Source organism: Mauremys mutica, chromosome 7 (genome assembly GCF_020497125.1).
Source record: "Mauremys mutica isolate MM-2020 ecotype Southern chromosome 7, ASM2049712v1, whole genome shotgun sequence".
NCBI classification, from domain to species: Eukaryota; Metazoa; Chordata; order Testudines; family Geoemydidae; genus Mauremys; species Mauremys mutica.
Window position 1 is genome coordinate 76,347,114 of NC_059078.1, and position 22,604 is coordinate 76,369,717.

The 22,604-nt window shown below is 41.1% G+C and overlaps 1 protein-coding gene across 1 annotated transcript in view; it reads right to left on the reverse strand.

Annotated features, from left to right (window-relative positions):
- Window positions 1–3,518: 3,518 nt before the first annotated feature.
- The window catches only part of LOC123374522 (LIM domain-binding protein 3-like), a 31,824-nt gene continuing 12,738 nt past the window's right edge, over window positions 3,519–22,604 (reverse strand). Inside the window, exons 4-9 of the mRNA XM_045024594.1 lie at window positions 13,090–13,157; window positions 12,251–12,566; window positions 10,735–10,915; window positions 7,833–7,953; window positions 5,956–6,071; window positions 3,519–4,237 (exon numbers count right to left, since the gene is read on the reverse strand). Of these exons, the coding sequence (XP_044880529.1) occupies window positions 4,148–4,237; window positions 5,956–6,071; window positions 7,833–7,953; window positions 10,735–10,915; window positions 12,251–12,566; window positions 13,090–13,157 (892 nt within the window). The 3' untranslated portion in view covers window positions 3,519–4,147. The remainder of the gene's footprint in view (window positions 4,238–5,955; window positions 6,072–7,832; window positions 7,954–10,734; window positions 10,916–12,250; window positions 12,567–13,089; window positions 13,158–22,604) is intronic.

Sequence of the window (22,604 nt, forward strand, 5' to 3'; positions counted from 1 at the left end):
CAGTACATTATAAAAGCTAGACTCCTAGCATGATCACTGCAGGCATTAAATCACTCAGTTGCAAATGTAACCATTTATAAATACTAAACAAATTAATGTCTACTACCAGGAGACAAGTATTGCAAATAAACATTATACTGTCCAGCATTAGACACTAATAAGTGTGTTTAGTGCTGTAGACATTCACATTATTAAATATAAAAAGAAATAACCTTAAATAAAACATTTCACCCATGTTACTGACCACTGAAGGACCAAATTTAAATGATTTTTTTTATTTTGGTTGAATTTCTTTCTGTCTGTGTGAATCTGATGAATCAAAAAACTAACCGTTATTTTAAGAAGTTGAGAGAAAATTTCAACAGTTACAGTGAAGTTTTCTTCTGAAGTGTTTAATTTACTTTCTGTGCTGCAATTAAATAGAAAAAGAAAAAACAACATAAAAAGTCTTAAGATTATTTTTTGAACTTTCAGCTGCATAGAGATTAAAGACTATTTTAAATTAGATTTAAGATGGGTTCTTTTGCAAATCTTTTGATAAAAACCATAATTCTTATATAGTTTTATCATTTGGCCATTCAGAGGTACAGTATTTTTGTCTTCTAGGCAAAATTCCTCATGTGAATTAGAATGAAAAGATTACTTTAGGAAGTTTTATGACTTAATCACAGGTAATTGTTAAAAGACATAAACAGTAATACACATTATTCAACCTGAAAATTATGTTTTTCTGCAGCAGTTACAGTAGTGATATATAATGTAAGGGTCCTATTCTAAGTTAGGCACATGTATCTTATTTGTTCTAGGAGTGTGTTCTACATCGCAAAACACTTACGTTGATTACATAGTATTTTACACGAAAGAGATTCAAAATAGTACACTGCCATGCACAGCTTCTGGTTGAGGTTTGTGCAAAAAGGGTGTCTAAATATAGATTTCAAGTGTGGGTAACTGGATTCCTTATTTTTGGATCATATTAGGAAGCAATATAGGTCAAAACAGGAAATATATTGTATGCTACTACTTAGGCTGGTCTCTACCTAAAACAGGTTGACCTAGCTATATCACTCAGGGCTGTAAAAAATGTTATGCCCTGTGTGACATTAGGTCAACCTAACCTTCACTGTAACTGCAGCTAGGTCAACGGAAGGTTCTTCTGTTGACCTAGCAACCACCTTTCAAAAGGATGGATTTACTACAGTGATGGAAAACCCCCTTCCATTGCTAAAATAAGTGTCTATACTACAGCATTACAGCAGTGTAGCTGCAGCACTGCAGCTATAGTGCTTGTAGTGTAGACATAATCCTAGATGCTAACCCCTGCCAGTAGGCAATACACAAAATACAACTGACAGAGCTGCTGCAATGTTGTCTATTCATGGTGTACCATAGATCCTGCTACTAATTCTACTGCTAAGTAATAAAGAGTGATAAACAAGATACAAGAACACTGCATCAGTGTCTAGGGAACAGAAATCAAATATGAATGGAAAATGAGGTGTGTTTTTTTCAATTAATTGTAACTTATCCTGTTGGAGAATGCAATGACACAGATCCTTGGCAGGAGTAGTCAGTGCTGTTATGCTGATTTAAACCAGCTGAGGATCAGGCCAATAAATGGAAAAAGAATTGCCTACTATAGAACAAAATATTTGTACCTAATATGCTGGCAAAACTTTTTAAGAATACACTTCATCCATGTAAAAATCTGACCCTTGTGAAAATGCTAAGATCTGTGAAAACAAGATTCCCTATGGCATAAATAGAGGTCACAAAACTCAGGGCTGCCAGAGGACAGTTTTAACTTAGGCACTATTTTTTTCAGGATATATGAGGATAGTTAGCATAGAAAATATGAAACTTGCATACTAGAGATAAAGGTTCCTTTTATTTTGACCCTCCCACCACCAACTGGATATGCTCTTAATCCTCTAAGAAAATATGGCATGTTTCCTAAAATGGGGATAGAATTTTAGGAGGGAAAAGACAGCCACCAAATGATCCACTTTTATATTTAGACTGTGCAAAAATCCAAGACACACTGGGGTGCTGGTTGCATTAAAATAGGGCCCATACATTACATCATTAGGTAGCTGGAGCCTGAGAAATATTGACTTAACATTGTCAATACTGTATGCTGTCAAACACTATACAATCAGAATGCTCACTCAAAAATAAATAGCTGGAAACTTGAAGAGTGATGGAACTTTCTGTCCTTAAGTATGATCATCTTTCGCTGCTGAGTAGCAATAAATTACTGTCTCAGATACAAAACTATCGCTGATATTTAAATTTTAAAATCCAAAGCTAATGTCAATACTATAAATAGTTGCTGCCTTTCACAACAATATATAAGCATTTATAAATACTTGCAAGAACGTGTCAGATGATTTAAAAATATTAGAACAGGTGATATATTAACTCTGTCTTATGTGTGAAAGCCTATGTACACCTCTACCCTGATATAACACGAATTCGGATACAACACGGTAAAGCAGTGTTCGGTGGGGGGGGAGGGGAAGGCTGCGCACTCTGGCAGATCAAAGCAAGTTCGATATAACGCGGTTTCACCTATAACGCAGTAAGATTTTTGGCTCCTGAGGACAGCGTTATATCGGGGTAGAAGTGTATCTTCTTACAACAGCAACCACAACCACACTTGGGATGTGTTGCATTTACAGAAAATAATCACAGTAATAAGAGCACGTGCCTGTGATTTGGTGCTGCTCTATGAAGTGTTTTATCAGTCTTAATAGGAAGGAAAAAGGTCGCCCCTTTTCCAAGGATTTGGGATTGAGTAGAGAACCTTCCCAGGCTATTTGCCACTCCTACCCTTCCTAGCTGTGCTAAATGGAGGCTGGGTCTGCAGTGTTAAACAAATAGTAACTAGATGTTTTCCATTCACAGGACAAATGGAAAGATCAATCAGCTTTGACTAGAAACACAACATGGATCCTCTCCAACCCCCCCCTGCCCATTCCATATAAGCAAAAATTAGAGAAAGCCAGTTCCCCTTTTCCACTCTGATTAGAAAATGAAATAATTCATTGTGCGTGCACAAGGCCACATGCACTGATCAAGGTTTAACTGGGGGTGAGTGGAAGGACTTAGCGTCATTGAATTTTTATTCTGATTCCCAAACTTTCAGTCACTCATTGTCTCCTTCTTAGCATGGTAGTTCTATTAGGATTCAAGACAAACTTCTTGTTTGGGAAAGCCTATGGCAGCAGTTCTCAACCAGAGGGGTGAGGCCCCCTAAGGGGGCCACGAGCAGGTTTCAGGGGGTCCATCAAGCAGGGCTGGCATTAGACTCACTGGGGCCCAGGGCAGAAAGCAGAAGCCTCACTGCTCCAAGCCCTGCCACTCTGGGCTGAAGCTGAAGCTTGAGCAACTTAGCTTCATGGGGCCCCCTGTGGCGTTCGGCCCCAGGCAACTGCCCTGCTTGCTACTCCCTAATGCCGGCCCTGGCTTTTATATGCAGAAAAACTGTTGTTGTGGCACAGATGGGCTGTGGAGTTTTTATAGCATGTTGGGTGGGGAAGGCCTCAGAAAAGAAAAGGTTGAGAACCCCTGGCCTATGGGATGTCTCTAGTTCATTCAAAAAATTGATGCTTGGATGTAGCACTATGATATAAAGAATGGAATAATACTTCTTTTTTGGTAAGGAAATCCTGATCTACTTATCTTAATTTTAAAGCTATGAGTCTATAAATTATTTTACAATTAATATTTTGGCACTTAATATTTTCTTGTAACAAATTTCAAGAATGATTTTCAATTGTTTTTAAACACTAGTGTATGGTCTCAGCTCTAAGGCTGGTCTGGGTGTTGTTATTACTTATTTTTACATAAAACATTTCTTTTAATTAATTTTTATCTCTTTAATTTTTGTTCTAACTTTTGCAGTAATATTTGACTCAGATTGACTAATTTGCCATTGAGTGTTCATTCAGCTTTCTGTATGGACCATGCCAAAAAATGCTCTGCAAATATAAAAGTGATTAAAGTTATACTTCAGAAGTGTCCAATAGCTTCCTAGCCTTCCTACCCTCCCCTCAATGAGAAATGTCAGTTGGGGTTATCCTTTTTGCAATTTCTCAGTTAGTTGCCAATTTTCTCACAGTGCCATTAGCTTCCAGGTCTTCTTTTAGACATTGATGGCATGAGCATGTTTCTTGCACAGTGGCTTATCCTTCTTGGAGTAAAATGGCTGACCTTCCAAATTCGCATGGCACACCTAAAAGTAAAGATTATACACAATCAGGAATCACAAAGAGAAATGTAGCTATTGGTAACATTTTTATTGCTACTTAGTTTTTAAGGACTAGATTCCGATACGCTGACTCACAATGAGTGGTACCATACTCCATGAGAGTCCGATAAATTTCACTAGGACCACTTAAGGAGTTAGGCAGCAATCAGTATTAGGAGCTATGGGCTTGCTACACTGGCAATTAACAGCGCTGCAACTTTCTCGCTCAAGGGAGTGAAAAAACACACCCCTGAGCGTGGCAAGTTGCAGAGCTTTAAAGCACCAGTGTAAACAGTGCCCCAGCGCCATGCTCCCAGCACTGGGAGCTACACCCCTCATTGAGGTGGGTTTTTTTGAGTGCTGGGAAAGCTCTCTCCCAGCGCTGCACCATGAACACACAAAGCATGTTAAAGTGCTGCCGTGGCAGCGCTTTAGCATTGCCAGTGTAGACTAGAAGTGCTAACTACAGTAATGTACTACTGCAGCTAGACAGAAAGCAAAGCACAATAATAAGATTGGGATGAGCATGTTAAAAATGCAAAGACAGACTGACATGGATTTTTCTGTTTGGCTTTATATGCCAGTAAAACAATTAGGATAAACTGGGGTGGGACAACTGTAAAAATTACATTAACAGAACAAAGGGATAGTGTCACCTCTACAAACACTTGGGTCTTGCCAACTAAAATAAATGGGTGAGAAACTACCTAAAAGTGCAAATGTACCAGAATAGGAAATATTCAGAGAAGGTGTCTTTTATAAGTGATTAAATATGTTTTTATGACAAAACTGATGTTGAATCAAGAGAAAATAGCTACTGGATTGTGCAAGCAATAGTCTAACACAAATGCATGTATCAACTTCAGACATTCCCAATTTCAGAAAAGGAGCATATTATGTCACTGAAGTAAATACAGCAGCTGGTAGGTTAATTTAACATTTGAAACAATCAAGTCTATACTTCCTAATGTTCATTAGAGAGGTGTATGGCCCCAAACGAATCAGTGAGGCTGTCACTGTTCTTTCTGACCATGTCAATGTACTGTTTGTAGCTGATGAGAGACTTGGAATATTACTAATAGTTCTAGGAGAAATGGGTTAGTCGATGAGTGATGGTGGGATAAGAGCTGATTATTATATAGATTTTACCGTGTGTGTGTGTGTGTGTGTGTGTGTGTGTGTGTGTGTGTGTGTGTGTAATACGTATACACATGCACAAGAGCAGACAGAATGACTCTAACATCTGTACTAATTACTAATCGTTTTTTCTGAACTGACTTCTTTCAGTGTGAAAATGCAAATTGCACAACTGTATAAACAGAACATTTGGTCACTATATTTCACACCATTCAATTTGGTGATAATATCATTGCCTGAGATCTATTTTAAATCCTGATTTACCACTTTGTGCAAATTTAGTTAAAAAGAATACCAAGCACTGCTCTCCCACATAGTTTCTGTAGACTCTTCCAAAAAGCACAAGTGTTTTCTTAGTGTTTCTGAGCATTAGCAGTGTAGATCAAATTTAGCTATTCTGATGAAAACTGGGAGGGGGTGGGGGTTAGGAAAAGGAAAACAACCCCCATCTGCAATTAAAACCGATCAACCGCTTCCCACCACCACCACTAAACTCTTCCGGTATAATGTCACAATTTTAAAAAAGATTATAGAATAATAATGTAGATTTTAACATAGATACCTACAGCACAAATAAAGCAGGTATCATGCCAAGTGTGTCCAAGGGCTTCAATGAATTTATCTCCTGCTTCAACAGGAAAATCACAGCCATGGCATTTTGTGCTGAACAAAGCAATGTAATCTAAAATAAAACAAAAGCAAACTTAGAACAAATGCTGAACACAAGCATATTACACCCAAAAGAATTCTTTTCTACATCCCACTCAAATTCTCCAAGGGTGAAATTTTTGAGCAGCCCCCCCCCCCCCACTCTTTCCTTTACTACTTGAAACACAGAAATTCAGTGCAAAAACCCACTTAATGCAGTATTATGGCTGTGAATATAAACACACACAATTCAGGAAATTCAAAGTTATGTTCCCCACAGGATTTGGAAATTAGCCATAGATAGATTGATTTATAATCACACACACTACAGAAAAAGCATAAGCGCAAAATGAATTTATACAACATACTACGCGAGGACCAGGGGGGATGACATGATGAGCACTGTGTAAGCACCACTTAGTTTTCCCTGCCTGCTGTGTATTTATATTCTAAGTTTAATGTTGGACTACCATAATTTTTGCATTAAATAGAAAATATAACAACACTGTATCCTTTGGTTAATATATACTAACTTCGAATATTGACATCAATCTGGAGTTATTGTATCTCAAAAAAGATACAGCAGAAATAGAAAAGGTGCAAGAGAGTCAAAAAATTATTCAGGTTATTGAGGTTGTGGTTGAAAGCTCCCATTTTAAGAGAGTACATGTTGGGGCCCCAATCTAAGCCATTTTATATTTATCCTCCACTTAAATCCAGGACTTAGGAGGTACTCTTTGACCCTTCAGGTTTCTATTTCTCACTACCAGAGAGAGATGAGGCCAGGAATGCAGGACGGAGTAGAGACAGGGCATGTGGAGGGAAGGACCACTTCACAATTTAGTCTAGCCTTGGTCCTGCCTCATAGCTCATTCACCTGGCTAGCTCCATTTATTTATCCACCCATCTGCTGGTCCATCACAACTTGTAAGATGGACACTTGCAAATTCCTGGAATACCGGGCATTCCGGCACTTCTGGGAATAGTGTGGGCCCTCCCCCGCAAGTGTCGTGTATGCAAGAATAGGTGCCAACTCCATGGGTGCTGGCTCAAACACCCACGGAAAAAAAAAGGGTGCTCAGCACCCACTGGCCACAGTGGTTCTGGCCCCAGGGCTGGTAACCGATCAGCTGTTCGACAGGCCCTCAGGGCTGGCCACAGGTCAGCAAGCAGCTGGCAGGAGGCGCTTGGGGAAGGGGGGAGTGGAGAGGAGGGAGCAGTGTGGGGGAGCCTTGGGGGAAGGGACAGAGCGGGGGCAGGAAGAGGCGGAGCAAGGGTGGGGCCTTGGGAAACGGGGCCAAGTGGGAATGGGGCCTCAGGGTGGAGCACGCACCGGGTAAAATCAAAAGTCAGCACCTGTGTGTGCAAGGTCATGCCACAAAGAGGGTGCCATTTTGAGGAGCACACCGCCCTGCCCCAGTGCACATGAGGTCACACTGATAGAAGTGGAGTGGCGCACTCTCCATTACAATGTTTCTCATCTGATAACAGCCAAAACCACGTCCAGTTTTGTCTCAGTACCAGATGGGGGACAAATGCAACAAAAGCAGGACTGTCGGGTTTAAAACCCAACAAACATCCTGCCTAATCACAAGGAGGCAAGGGAAGCTGTGGGAAAACACAGACTAGGAAACACTCAGATAGCTTGATGCCAGAGACAAGCTACCAGACTAGATCAGCTATTGGCCTGATTTTGCTTGGCAATTGCCCTGTTTCTGTGGTTCTGCCAGATGAAGGACACTAGTATTGAACAGTACTATCCAGTAAGATACGGTGGCTCTATTGTGTGTTATACCTTTCTCACAGTAGGGCTCCCCATCCTCCATGTGGAAGAGGCTATTCCCAAACGGTTTCTTACAGGCAGCACAGACAAAGCAAGTCGTGTGCCAAGTCTGCCTTAGAGCATGCATCACTTCCTGAAAAACAAAAACAGCAAAATACCACATACACTAAGCCCACATACAGGAAAACATACAAAGCTGGGATACCCTGGGCTTCTCATTTTAAAATCAGCCAATTCTTTTGCCCAAGATAAAACTCAACAACTCAAGGGATTTTTAAAATAAGAAAAAACAAACCTCAGTAGCAATGTTTACTCCTGTGGGAAAGCTCTGCCTCCATTCAGAGCATTGGAAACCTCCTAATATGATTTATTGTCAAAACAAAATCACCAAACATCTAACAAACAACAGCTCAATTCAGCTAGTTGACTGCATCAACACAACCCATGGCTCCCTCCTCACTGGGAAACCCTGCACAAAAGAAAGTTTTAATCTCTCTCCTGAGATTTAGCTTTATTAACTTCAGTGGAGCTACACTGATTTACACCACCGGAGGATCTGGGCCAAAGTAGATATCCAACAGACTGCATGGTTTATGACTAATTTAATGTAGTTGTTCTCAACCAGGGGTACGCGTACCCCTGGGGGTATGCAGAGGTCTTCCAGGGGGTACGTCAGCTCATCTAGATATTTGCCTAGTTTTACAAGAGGCTACACAAATAGCACTAGTGAAGTCAGTACAAACTAAAATTTCATACAGACAATGACTTGTTTATACAGCTCTATATACTATACCAGGGGTAGGAAACTTATGGCATGGGTGCCGAATGCGGCACGCAAGCTGATTTTCAGTGGCACTCACACTGCCTGAGTCCTGGCCACCGGTCCGGGGGGCTCTGCATTTTAATTTAATTTTAAATTAAGCTTCTTAAACATTTTAAAAACCTTATTTACTTTACATACAACAATAGTTTAGTTCTATATTATAGACTTATAGAAAGAGACCTTCTAAAAACATTACAATGTATTACTGGCACGTGAAACCTTAAATTAGAGTGAATAAATGAAGACTTGGCACACCACTTGTGAAAGGTTGCCGACCCCTGTACTATACACTGAAATGTAAGTACAATATTTATACTCTAATTGATTTATTTCAAAATTATATGGTAAAAATGAGAAAGTAAGCAATTTTTCAGTAATAGTGTCCTGTGACACTTCTGTATTTTTATGTCGGATTTCACAAGCAAGTAGTTTTAAACTGAGGTGAAATTTGGGGGTACCCAAGACAAATCAGACTCCCAAAAGGGATACAGTCATCTTGAAAGGTTTAGAGCCACTGATTTAATGTATCTTATTTCCTGTTTTATGGGGCATCTGATTCTAAGTGAGTGTCTTACAGTTTACTTGTTTTTTAATCTCTGCTGACTGAGGCACAAGGGAATGAAAGTAGTTGCCAGGGTTTCAGTCCATTGCTCCAACTTGCTAGACAACATAGCCTCATTTATATTTGCCATACATCTCATTACAGAATCACCAGTGAGATTTATTAACTTCTGTTACTGTTTGCAAAACAATTATAGCTGACAAATATGCTTGGATCCATTTATGAACCTCTCAGTGCTAAGAAGTAAAAGACAGATTGAGAAATTTTACAAATGTAAACAGAGTCAGCTGGCAGCTTTGCTATGTTACTGAGAGAAATCCACAGAGAAGAGCTGACTTGTTCTTCCATTAATTAGATAAGTAAATATTTCAGTGGCTTTGTTTTAACACTCCCCCGAAAGCACCAGTATGCAGGGCTTGATTAGAGCTAGGACTTCACCTCAAGTGCCTGATGATGCACTTCCTAGCAGGAAGCAACGCACTGACTTCCCCAACACTAAGACAGATGTCAGGAGTGGAGGCAGAGTGGTGATAACTAATATTGTACTCTTTGTTTGCCAATATGGAAGAATTTTGAGAGATGCTTAGTCACATCTGTGGCATAGAATCATAGAAGATTAGGGTTGGAAGAGACCTCAGGAGGTCATCTAGTCCAACCAACCCCAACTAAATCATCCCAGCCAGGGCTTTGTCAAGCTGGGCCTTAAAAACCTCTAAGGATGGAGATTCTACCACCTTCCTAGGTAACCCATTCCAGCGCTTCACCACTCTCCTAGTGAAATAGTTTTTCCTAATATCCAACCTAGACCTCCCTCCTAGGCATCCCTGCATATCTCATCTTCCTTCTCAATTGTGTACACAAATCCATCGCTAAGATTATCATCATCAGCTGCTGCTCCAACCACCTCATCCACTTGTTAAGGTATTTATAGAGTGTCAGTCACCACAGTATCTAGGCATGAAGCCTAGTAGGAGTGTATAAGACAAACAAAAGTGGGCTCTTCTCTCGCCTTTGTGGGGTTCAGATGTCTGAATCTTATTTTAAAAATCTAATTGTGATGATTTCTCTAGAGCAGGAGTCTTGTTATTCATACAGAATCCAGAAGTCAGTGGACTTTCTGGATTAAGTCCTGTCTGAAGAAGATTGCATAGCATCAGCCCACACTTTGCCTAACTTTAGCAAGAGATGCATGAGAGCAATACATTTTCATGTTAGGAGGTCACCAAAGCAAGAGCAGGAAAGAGTGAAAAAAAAAACCTAAATACAATTTTTAAAAAGTTATTCATATTACAAACTTCCTCCATATAGACTGATATGTACAGTACAATAATGTCCAAATCTCCAGCCAGTATAGAAACATAGAATGTGTAGAATGTGTCTTATTCTGGGATAATTAATAGGCTAGGAAATTACTGTTGAAGAAAGCGGAAGAGTTTAATACTTGATTAGTTGCCTATAATCAAAAGTATTCTATTTCTAATTTCAATGGAGTGACAATTTAGACGTGAGGCTGTGCTGTTCTGACTTACCCCCATGATCTTGGTGTGGCATCTGGCACAGGTTGGTGCAAAGAACTGTTCATAACAGCGCTCACAGTACACACTGTTCTGCTCCTCCACAAAGCACACATCTGCTAAAGAAGTCTTGCAGTAAGCACAGTTGAACTCCTCTGGGTGCCAGGAACGACCCATGGCTACCAGGAAAGGACCCCTGTGAAACATCATTATTATATTTATATTGCAGAAGCATCTAATGGCACAGATGAACCATACTAATGAGGATGTATTTTAAAATAAGACACTATAACCTGCTGACATGAGGTCTCTTTTCAAGATTTTTTAAAGGAAAATTTCAGGAATTTGTTAATATATTAACCTATAAAAATGATTATAACTGAAATTTCAAAACATCTGTTGGAAATACTGCCATGATTTCCAAATCTCAATAACTGTAAAAGTGTTTGAGAGAACTCCCATGTTGCTGATACTTCCCATCAGCAACTGTAAATTGCTTGTGTAGAGTAGGGCACTGAAAATGCATTATTAAAAAATAAACAAAAACCCCACAAATCACTGAAAGTACTTAAGTGTTAAATATAAAAGAAGGGTGGAGGAATCAAATGGGAAGTTTCCTCATTCTAATGAGTATGACACAGAGTAGAGAATTACCATTTGGAAACATGAAAAAGCAGGAGACTTTCCAGAGAGTTGGTGAAAGGTGTAATACACATATACCTTACAATAGCTTTGAAAGTCTCATGTTTTCATGTGCATTTGAATGAAAGTTGCATTTGCTATGTTACAACAGATTGTCAAAATGGCAACTTGCTGTTTGATTATCCTTTAGTTATACTACAGCCACATTAAAACATGTTGGTGATTTACTGTTAATTGTAATTAAATTTAGTGATTAGACTATTGTTTGTATTAATGTTGTATTCCTATATGGGAAGATAGGAGAATGATAATCAGTAGCCCCATACCACTAAACCAGTTCCTTTTTAGTGAATGACACTGTCATTAAAAATGCACAGATTATTGAAGTCAGGCAGCAATCAACAGGTTAACAATGGGCACCAGTCCAGCAGAGTGAACTGGGGGAGGAGAAAAGAGAAGCATGCACTGAATTACTGGTAACAGAGTGTATGCATTATCTTTCTCCAGACACAAAAGCAGCAATTACATTTGTCTCCAAACTGATATCTCACTCTCTCAACCCAATATAGTTTTACATAGTCTCCTTCCAGTTTTATTTCCGGAGATACCTTGGGGACCAGAAATTTGTAAGAAAAAGGCAGTGCTTGTGGTAGGAAAGGTGCCCAAAACAATGACCTTGTATAACTTTGCAGTGATAAAAAGTGAACCACACGATGGCAAAGATGAGCTCTGGAAATGTTAAATGAATCAAGCAGACAACAGACATCCCCTCTGGATTATTTAACTGTGTCTCATGCGCTGAGATTGTATAATAAAATGCAATAATCAGTTGCTCTGTGATACTTTCTCTCCTGCCCCTATCCCTCTCGTAAGAGTCTCATGACCTTACCGAATTATGCTGTTACAGTGTCCGCAGAGAGGAGTTCGGTTGCTGGCTGGGAAACGCTCAGCCCTTTGAATTGTTCCCCGGGCTACAGTAGGAGTCTGGGAAGAGGCTGGTATTGAATGAGACGAGTAGGCTGAAGTTGAGGCAGGAGATGGTGCTGGAGCACCCCGTGGCAGGGTATGTTTGGTAACAGAGGTGGTGGTTTTTCCAGGTGCAAATTTCTGGGTAAAGGAGTCATCTGTTACCCAAGGAGGGCGGCATGAAGGATCAGCCTTGCCTGGTGTATAAGAATGCACTGGTGCTCGTGCCGGTGCTGGCGCTGTTATAAACATCCAAAAGAAAATCAAAGAATGCTTTAAGATCTTTTCTTTTAAGATTGCAAACAACAACATTTAGCAAAATATACTGCATACCATAAATAAACAGAACACTTAGATTACTCTAATTGTAGTCTGTCTCATTAGCACAGATCAGAGCTGGAGTGAGTTCCGGATATCACCACAATCCTTGATTTATATCCAAATAAATCACAGAAACCATTATCTACTGGTTTTCACTGAATTTATTAAGATCATTACAAGGACATTGCAGTGTTAGTTTTTATTTAGTGGGAGTGCATGTATATGGTTGTAATCACTGCCCTCTGACCTGTAGTAACCTAGGTTCAGAAATACAGTGGCAAGCTAGATTCAAATGGCCAGATCAAGCAAGCCGTCTGCTTTTAGGCACAACTCACCATGGTTTTAATAGTTTCTGCTTAAGTATTAAGTCATGAGATTGCCGAAGAAGTGGATTTTTCCACAGATTCTCACTTTTATTTGTAATTTGTAGAAGTTTTATACCTGGGTTAGTGAAGAAAATAGCCTCACTTACGGAACACAGAGGCTGAAAGAGAACAATAAAAACAATGCTGGAAACAAATACAGATTGTTTAATTTACAAAAAGTAAAACTGAATGCAGGTTAAATTGAACAAGTGGAACTTTATTAAACCTTGTGCACTGCTCTGTCCATGTGGCTTCCAGCCTAACTCCAACTGTTCCCTGTTCACCTAGGGTCAACCTCAATAAAAGCCCCTCCAGGGAACATAGGCACTCTGACTCCACTTCCATTTATCATGATACTCACATCACACGGCCAGCAAGGCAAAATCAACAGCAACAAGAGGAAGAATGTCCCTATGATTAAGGTACTGGACCAGGACTCAGGATCTCAAATCAGTTCCTGACTCTGTCATGGATTTCCTGCGTGACCATGCGTAAATCATAATCTGTGTCTCAGGTATGGTCTGTAAAATGGGGAAAATGATACTTCCTTTCTCCCATCTTTTGTTTTGGCTATTTAGATTGTAAATTCTTCAAGGTATGGACTGACTGGTATATCTGTTTGTATAGTGCCTAGCACAATGGGGCACTAATCTTGGGTGGGGCCTTAATACAAATAATCATCAGAATCTAGAGTCTGTACTCACTGGAAAGCCCTCCCATTATCTTGTTCTCTTTTTAAAACTATAGACCTATGGCTCAGAAATCTAGGTACAACTGAAGATTTCACCCGAGAAACTGCCACTTCTCACAATCACAGTGTAGAAAAGTCAAATATATTCTTTACTTTAGAAAGGAAAAAGGAAGCAAAAAATCTATTGATGTATTCTGGAACAGCCTGAAGGGAAAAAAAAACAAGAGAGTAGGAAAACAAGGAAAGCCAGTGATCAAGAACAAGAATACAGTGTAGACCTCCAGAGTCTTGATAAAAAAATACCCCCTTTTCAAGCCTTTTAAAAATAATATTTATTTTAAATGGATTAAATTAGTAACATTTTAATTTATTGTTATCATTGAAGAAATTACAGACTGCATTATGGCTACTTTGAGATGTTTACATAGATGCGTATTTGTGTTGATACTTCTGGAACTACATGTTGTATAGAATTGTGTAAAAGATGTTTTGAATGAGCTGTAGAAGGTAATTATTAATTATCTTATGGCTTGAGGCTAACTAATGAGGAGAAATTATTAACTGTAAGTAAAACGATCCATGTTAGCACCCTGATAACATACCCTGATAACTTTTTCCAAATAGTCCTAATTTGGACTGAACATTCTTATGCTTGATGTCTGCCCAAAGGCGAATTTTTCTTTTGGGTTGATGTGAGCAAAATTCCCCACCTGTTTGAGATCAGCAACTGTGAAACAGATTACTTCCTGTTTTTTAAGGATTCCAGACATACTATTTGGTTGCTGCAGAAAAAATGGATGAAGTTTGAAACACATCATAGGATCCTCTTTGAGGGACAGAGCCTTTGCTTGTTTTTATTTTTTTAAAAGGTGTTGCTTTACCATAGTTTTAACTGTATGAGCATGTTCATGTAAAAAAAAGTCTACAGATGCACGCAGAGGGTCCAATCCTTCCTCCCAATAAAGTAAGTAAAAAAATTCATGATGGCTTTAATAGGACCAAGACAGGCCCTGAAAGGGAGACATAGTATGCATCTGTGAATTAGTTAGGTACACTGTGACGAGGTGTACCAATCCTGCACTGGGCCAACGAGGATGGACCAATCACTGTGGGCCCAGGAAGCAATGCCCCCTTTTCCCTGCTGCGCATGCTCCAGGTGGAAGAGCCAGATAAAAGGAGGCAGCCCAGCTCAGTAGGGGTTGGCTGTGGAGGAGGAAGGATGTGTAACTGCAGAGGTGCCTGTGATTCTCCAGGTGGTAGAGCCCAAGGACATGGACTATGCTGCAGGAGACTCATGGACTGCGGAGACAAGCCGCCACCAGATGAGGAGGTGCCCAGGATGCAACTTGTGGTAGGAAGTCACCAAGGGGATGTAGTAGAAGCTGATGCCTAAACCCTTAGTATGGAAGTCCCCAGTTTCATAGGGCCCTGGGTTGGAATGTGGTGAAGTGGGAGGGGCTGGGTTCCTTTACCACCAGGGGCAGCTCTAGGAATTGCGCCGCCCCAAGCAGGGCGGCACGCCGCGGGGGGCACTCTGGCAGTTGCCGGTCCCACGGCTGCAGTGGACCTCCTGCAGACGTGCCTGCGGAGGGTCCGCTGGTCCCGCGGCTCCGGTGGACCTCCCGCAGGCATGCCTGCGGATGCTCCACCGGAGCCGCGGGACCAGCGGACCCTCCGCAGGCATGTCTGCGGGAGGTCCACCGGAGCTGCCTGCCGCCCTCCCGCGGCACGCCGCCCCAAGCACGCGCTTGGCGCGCTGGGGTCTGGAGCCGGCCCTGGTTACCACACCCCACAGACCACTAGGTGTGGCTACTGTTTGCTTTCTGGCCCAGTCTGGGGACTCAGGGACCATAGCCTGTTTATTTGTTCTGCCCTGTCCAGGGGCTACAGACTGATTGCTGTTCTGCTCTACCAAAGGGGCTGATTTCCCAAATGCTACTGTCTGCCCCAGCCAGGAGACTCAGGGGATATAGACTGTTTGTTTGGTCTGCCCCGCCCAGAGGGCCAGAGCTCCAATTGTAACTGTCTGTCCCAGGAGGCTCAGAGGCTATGGGCTAAGTGTTTGCCCTGCCCACCTGGGGGCTATAGACTAATTGCTGTTCTATCCCACCCAGACGGCCAGAACCTTCCCCCAACCTGGTTGCCTTCCCCCAACCAGGAGGCTTGTGGGCCATAGACTATTTGTTTGCCTAGCCCTGTCTGGGGGCTACAGGCTGACCATTGCTCTATCCTATCCAGAGGGCCAGAACTCCAACTGTTGTTGTCTGCCCCAGCTCAGAAACTCAGGGGGCTACTGACTGTTTTCTTGGACCTGCCAGGGGTCCGGAGCCCACTGTACTGCAATTACCTGATCTAACAGGGAATCCCAACAACTGCATGGTGGGGTGTACCAACTCCGCATGAGGCCAATGGGGGCAGCCCATCACATACACAATTTTCAAAAATGTTTTGCTGACTTAAAATACCGATTACTTTTAAACAACTCAACCAATTTCCTATAAACACTGCCTGTTTTGTAGAGCTCATTAAAAACCTCAATCTGAAGCCAAAGTTTGAGGGAAAATTAGTTAGTTCTGATTTTACATTTGGTAAGTGCTAGGATCAACTTAACTCACATGACATGTATTATGGGCACACTGTTAGCAAGTTTGTGTAGATCAAACTGATTGCCGTTTTAAAAAAATACCACACCAGAAAGTGGAAAATACTAACTGAAGTGTATGTGAATTTTGGAAGGTACTGATTGAACTGACAAGTGCTCCTGGGATAATACATGAATGTTAAAAAAAAATCACTCAAGAAATTTGACCCAACAAGTCTCACCTTTCTTTGGATCCCTGTTACAGACTAACCACTGCACAGATTTATACCAAACTTGCTACAACAGATAATAGCTTCATATGTAGGGTCAGATGTCAACAAAGTTCCGTTAATTTTGCAGAAGACCGAAGTCATTTTCACCATAACAAAATGCTAAACGAAGAATATACAATAGAACACTCTGGCTCTGTCGGCTACAGCAGGGGTTCTCAAACTTTTTCTTACTGAGTGCCCTCCCGCCCCGGATGCTATAAAAATTCCACGGCCCACCTGTGCCACAACAACTGTTTTCTGCATATAAAAGCCAGGGCTGGTGGTAAGGGGTATCAAGGAGGGAAATTGCCCGGGGCCCCACACCAAAAGGAGCAACACAAAGCTAAGTTGCTCAGGCTTTGGCTTCAGCCCCAGGTGACAGGGCTCAGGGCCCCAAGCTGCAGTCCCGCCTGGCGAGACTTCTGCTTTCTGCCCTGGGCCCTAGCAAATCTAATGGCAGCCACGCTTGGTGGACCCCCAGAAACCTGCTTTCAGTCCCACAGGGAGCCCTGGGCCCCTGGTTGAGAACCACTGAGCTACAGTATTTCCTGTTTTCAATGCTACCTGGCTCACCAGCTGGACTCAGCACAGACTCCTGACGAGCTAAGGAAGAAAAACTGAACAGCAGGGGAGTTTGTGGAATTCACAGCCATCTTTAGAGGGGAGTGAGCAGTTATTGGGAGCATGCAGCATTTCCGGTTTGACGGAAGCAGGGGAAAGTCATACCTGAGGAACAGAGAAAAAGAACATCTCCATGTGCTCCCTACTCATGGCCCCCATGCTGCCCCTCCCAGTAATGACCTCTAGGGCAGGGGTTCTCAGATTTCCCCTACTTAGGAATATTAATAGAACAGGGATGTTAGGGGGTGAGGTAGCGAACAGAAATGAAAGAAAGAGTAAGTGGGGCTCTAGCAAAGGGTGAATTGGGTTTCACTAAAACAGAAGTAAAAATGCCAGAAGCTGCAGGAGCCCTACCTATGCTGGTGCTCCCAGCAATTACTGGCACAATGTTTTGGTAAATTTCCCCACTAAAGATAAAATGCAAGAGACTTTAGTATTTTAGCTCTGCAGAGCTCAGTACCATAGTCAGATAAACATGTAATATCTAATCTTTTGTTCTTTATGAAAGTGTTATAACACCGTAGAATATCCCTTAGTAGTTTGGCTAGAGATTAGATTTTTTTTTTTTTTGCTTCAACAAAATCTTGAATTTTCAAAAGAAAACTTGTCAGGGCAAATTCTCCATCCTTTGACAAGCAAGGCCTGCAGCTCTAATACAGTACAGTGTGTACCTTTAAGAGCAGAGGCTGCAGGGGGCTCACTGTCTGGAATGGAAAGTATTTCACCTTCTTAGTCATGCTGCTTCCTGGCTCCTATTTTACATCCCCTACTATTAAAAGCTTTGGAGCCCTCCGAGCTTTCTGAAATGGCCCCTCCTCTGACTTTTTTCTGGTTCTTCTCCAAGTCAGCTTATTCTTCTAATGAATTATTTAGATCTGATCCACTGGCAGCAATTAAACCCTCTATTACTCATTGGCAGACCAGCTGTGGGCATTGCATGCTGGCTTCCTGACTTCTCCCCATTCTTTACTGATCCACAGGGCAGCTATATGTTCACTGAAACTCAACTGCTTTTGGAGAATGTCACCATTGTGCAGATTCTTGATACTGTGTTCAGACAGACTTTGATGCTTCGATAGCCTCTATAGTGGGAGTAAAATAGTCATCAATAATGACCCTTCTCCCCACAAAAATAAAGACCTTAAACAAACTAGACTCATCTCCTCCATGTCTTTCTTTTGTTTATTGACAATATCAGTGCAAGTAGTTTTCTTTAATAATGCCATACCACCCCCTGGTAAATTAAGTTATAACCTGAGAAACCAATGAATATAGCTAACACAGGCCACACTGATCCTTTAAACAGCAGCCTAATAAAATATTTTATTGAACAGGCAACCTTAGTACTGGCATTTCCTAACTGTTGCATGCTTGTTTTTCCAATCTTATTATTTTTTCTTGTGTAGTTTTTTGCATGTAATTTCTTAGGTTTTTAAAAAAGCAAACTAAACCGCCCAGAAATTCCATGATGTGCAGTTATACTGACTGCCATGTGATTCATCAGCAGGGTTAGAACCACAGTACAGAACTCTGCTTCTTGAGTTAACAGAATAACTCATAGCTGTAGTAAGCTGTCATCCTGTTCAAAGGCCAGCCACTAGAGCAGGAAAAAACAAACATTTTACTAGTGGATTTTACAACTATTTGCTGACTGCAAAGGAATGGTGCCACTCAGGAATCCTGGATTCTATGACAGGTTCCAAGGAGAGTGTACTTCAGCCACCAGAATCCATTCTTCCCATCTCCACTCTTAAAGGCTCAGCCTTTCTGCCCATGGCCCTTCCAGCCTATCCCAATCCTAGTCTTCCCAGCCCCTGCATCCATTCTCAGCTCCTTGACACAGTCACAGCCACTGTCTACCTCCTGCCCCCACATCCCAAGTCCTTCTCTCCACCTCCTCCTCTCAGTCTCTCCTCACTTACAGCTGTAACTGTGGAATCAGTATCTTTAAGTGGAGTCAGCTGCTGTACTAGTAGGGGCTATGCAGATTTCCTCAAATTTCTAGTTTGTGTTTGTTTGTTCTAAATAAGACTGGCTAAAGATTTTCTAGAAGTGCCTGCAAGGGTGACAAAAATCCTAGCCTCTCACTCTGGCAGGGCCAAGGTTTCTGCAGAGGCTGCAAGCTCTACTTTTGAAGAAGAGAAATTTAAGAGTAATCAAGCAGCGGTAGCTCCAAAGTTGGGCATGGCATGGCATGGGGCTTTGAGAATGCGCTAAAATAAAATAATAGTCATAATAATTAGCTCTTGCACACTGCTTTTCATCAGTGGATCTCAAAGAGCTTTACAAAGGTAATCAGTATTGTTATACCCATTTTACAGATGGGGGAGCTGAGGCACAGAGCAGTGAAGTGACTTGCCCAAGGTCACTCAGTAGGCCAGTGTGGGGCTGGGAATGGAACAGAGGCTTGCTGAGTCCCGGTCCAGTGCTCTATACTGCAGGCCACACTGTTTATAAGATGATGTTGGGGAAAGGGGGCTCAAGGCACTGAGAGGAATATAGAACACCCCAGGGTAGTGCGGGGGTGGGGGGAGGGAAACAGTACCTTAACTGAGGCAGGAAGAAGTTTGGACTATAACACAGATCTCTACAGAAAATAAAATTTTGAGAAGATTATTTAGTGCTTAACACTCTTCCCTCTGCCCACACCCTCCCATGTGTAAGAGACTGACAGTCACTGATTATTGGGAATTACAGGTGCTTGAATTGTATGTACATAATTCTACTAAGATCACACTAATGATATCTGTTTTTTTCTTTTTACTGAGTTCAAACAGAACTCTAAGACATTTTCTTTAAAAAGCTTTCCTATACTGCAGCATCAGCCATTTCGCTGTTTCATAATCATGCATCCCACCTTAGCTTTAGGCTTCTTTTTTTCATCTTGGAATTGTGAACAGTGTTTAAAGATCTCAGAACAAGGAGTTTATATTCAATCTCTTTAAGCCCTGGGGCTGTAACTATTTACCTATTATGGTATTAAGACAGTTAGAATTAGAAGGCAATATTTAATCTCTAATTGATGAGTTTGAATGGCTCCCACCTATGGGGCTCTATAATTAAATACAGTGATTTCTAGCTCACTCAGTTTTATGGATGATTTTTTTCCCCCAAAAGTCAGTTTGTTCATGTAAAGCATGACAGACCAATGTATGCCACAGAAGCCCTGATAATGTCATCTCAAGTTTCAATGATATTCAGACACTAAGCTCCAATATCAACATCCTTTAGTAAACTTTTTTCAGTAAGAGAACAAATGGGAACCCCAGTGAGCAGTAAAAGTACCACTCTTAGGTTGACACTAGCTTAAATTATCAAGATTATTATACTTCTAGGCTCAGAGATACTAACTCATTGTATTTTAACCTGGGAGTATTTAGCCAGTTGCCTCTTTGCAGACAAGGATGCTCCATGCACTTTTTCATCATCGCTCTTAAGTTGTACTAGGATCCCTGCATTTTAGCAGCTTTCTTTATCTCAACAGACAGCATGTGTGTATAACTGTGACATAACTGCTTCCTCGAACAAGACCTACAGACAATTAAAAATACCCTGAGTGGGCTAAATGTAGGAGTAGAGAGGTGGTGATCAGTAATAGTTATAATGCTCTCTTTAACCTCTAGGACCTGGGTTCACCTCTTCCCAGGGTCTCTTCTGTAAAATGAACTGAAATGAGAAAGGGTCTCTCATTCTGGATTTTCCATCCCATCCACTTGCCATTAAAAAATAAAGCAACATGGTGAATCATGTCACAATCACTGAAATACACTGGTTGGAGAACTGGTGCAAAATGACAGTCATGAATGTCCATAACTTGCTTTCAGTTCTCACAAGATAATTATAACTTTTCAGTCATTCATCATTTCATCTTGACAGCCAGGATTCAGTGCAAAATATTTTCCCCCATAAAAACAAGTTGGCATTATTATAATTGTTTTTACTTTTAGCAGAGTGCCATCACTATCTGCTAGGAATGATTTCACCAACCTTAGGATTCCATTCTGATATGGAAGGAAGTTTTCAAACATCTTCCTGGCTCATCTGGAATGTTACTCCGACCTTTGTAGCTCTACACATACAAATTCACCTTTGATTTTTATTTATTTCACTAGCCTTCAGATCTCCAACTCCTGGTGCCATTACAAGAAATAGTAGATTGAACATATAAAATGTAAAATTCACAAGATGTGCCAACAGACTGACCCAACTAACCCGTATCCTGTTAAAAAAACCAACTCTTATAATGATTCAGTCACTCAACTTTTAAACACCCTGTGCCTGTCCAATAGCACAAAAGAAAGGATAAGCTTGGTTATTTTCTCTGATATATGGAAATGGGGAAACTACTCATATAACCGCTATTACAAGAAGTTGAGTCCTTGCCTCCACAGGACAGCCAATTCTCACCGTCCTACTCACATTCAGGGTTGCAGTTAAGCTCAACAAACAATTTTCTCGGGGGGAAGGACTAGCTTCCAAAATAGCAGGGCATAGCTTTGCTTATTTAGGCTCAGACACTTTTGCTCTCTTAGACCCTATATTGGTCTGTGCACTGACCTATGCACTTGTTCTGCATGTTCTGAATTTAAAATACCACTGGAAAGAAACTAACAAATGCAATTACCACCTGAGGTTTTTTGATCTGATGCATCATTATAGTTAGTTGTCATAATAGATTTCTGGTAGCAAACACAATTTATTATTAGTAGTAATCATTTACTTTGTGATAGCACCTAGAGGCCTCATGGTCAGGGCCCTGTTGTTCTAGGTACTGTACAAACATCTGGTAAATGAGAATCACTGCTCCAAAGAAGCAGTCCTCACACTTACACACAGGAAGATACAGTTCCTGCCCTGGAGAGTTTACAGCTTTAGGCCTCAATCCTGCAAACACTTACACATAAGTAATTTTACACATGTGAGTAATTCTATTTGATCAAAAGAATTAAAAGGAAAGATCTCCTCTATCTTTTACTGTTCTCGATTATCTCATTGCTTTGTAGAATAAAAGATTGGCCTATAGATTGCTCTGTACTAGTCTAAAAAATCCAGGCACTGTCCTAGTCTAAAAAAATCACAGATGAAAGAGAGCTAGGTATTTCCTGCCACCTAGTGTCATTCATAGAAAATAACAATTCTCACTTGTAAAAAGGGGTTATGATATTTGAAAAAATGATTTCTGTTCACCACCAGGAGATGTGCAAAGTATGCTTTTCCCAGAGGCATCAAACAAGGCAATCAGCTAGGATCGTAACAGTGCTTTGATGGAATAGCATGGATTAGTGGCCACCTGTCTTGTTTGAAGTACAGCCTCTTATTAGTAATGGCCCACATAAGCCAGATCCTCAGCTGATGTAAACTGGTGTAATTCCATTGAAATCAATATCAATTTATGCCAGATGAGGATCTAGTCTCATACTTTCATT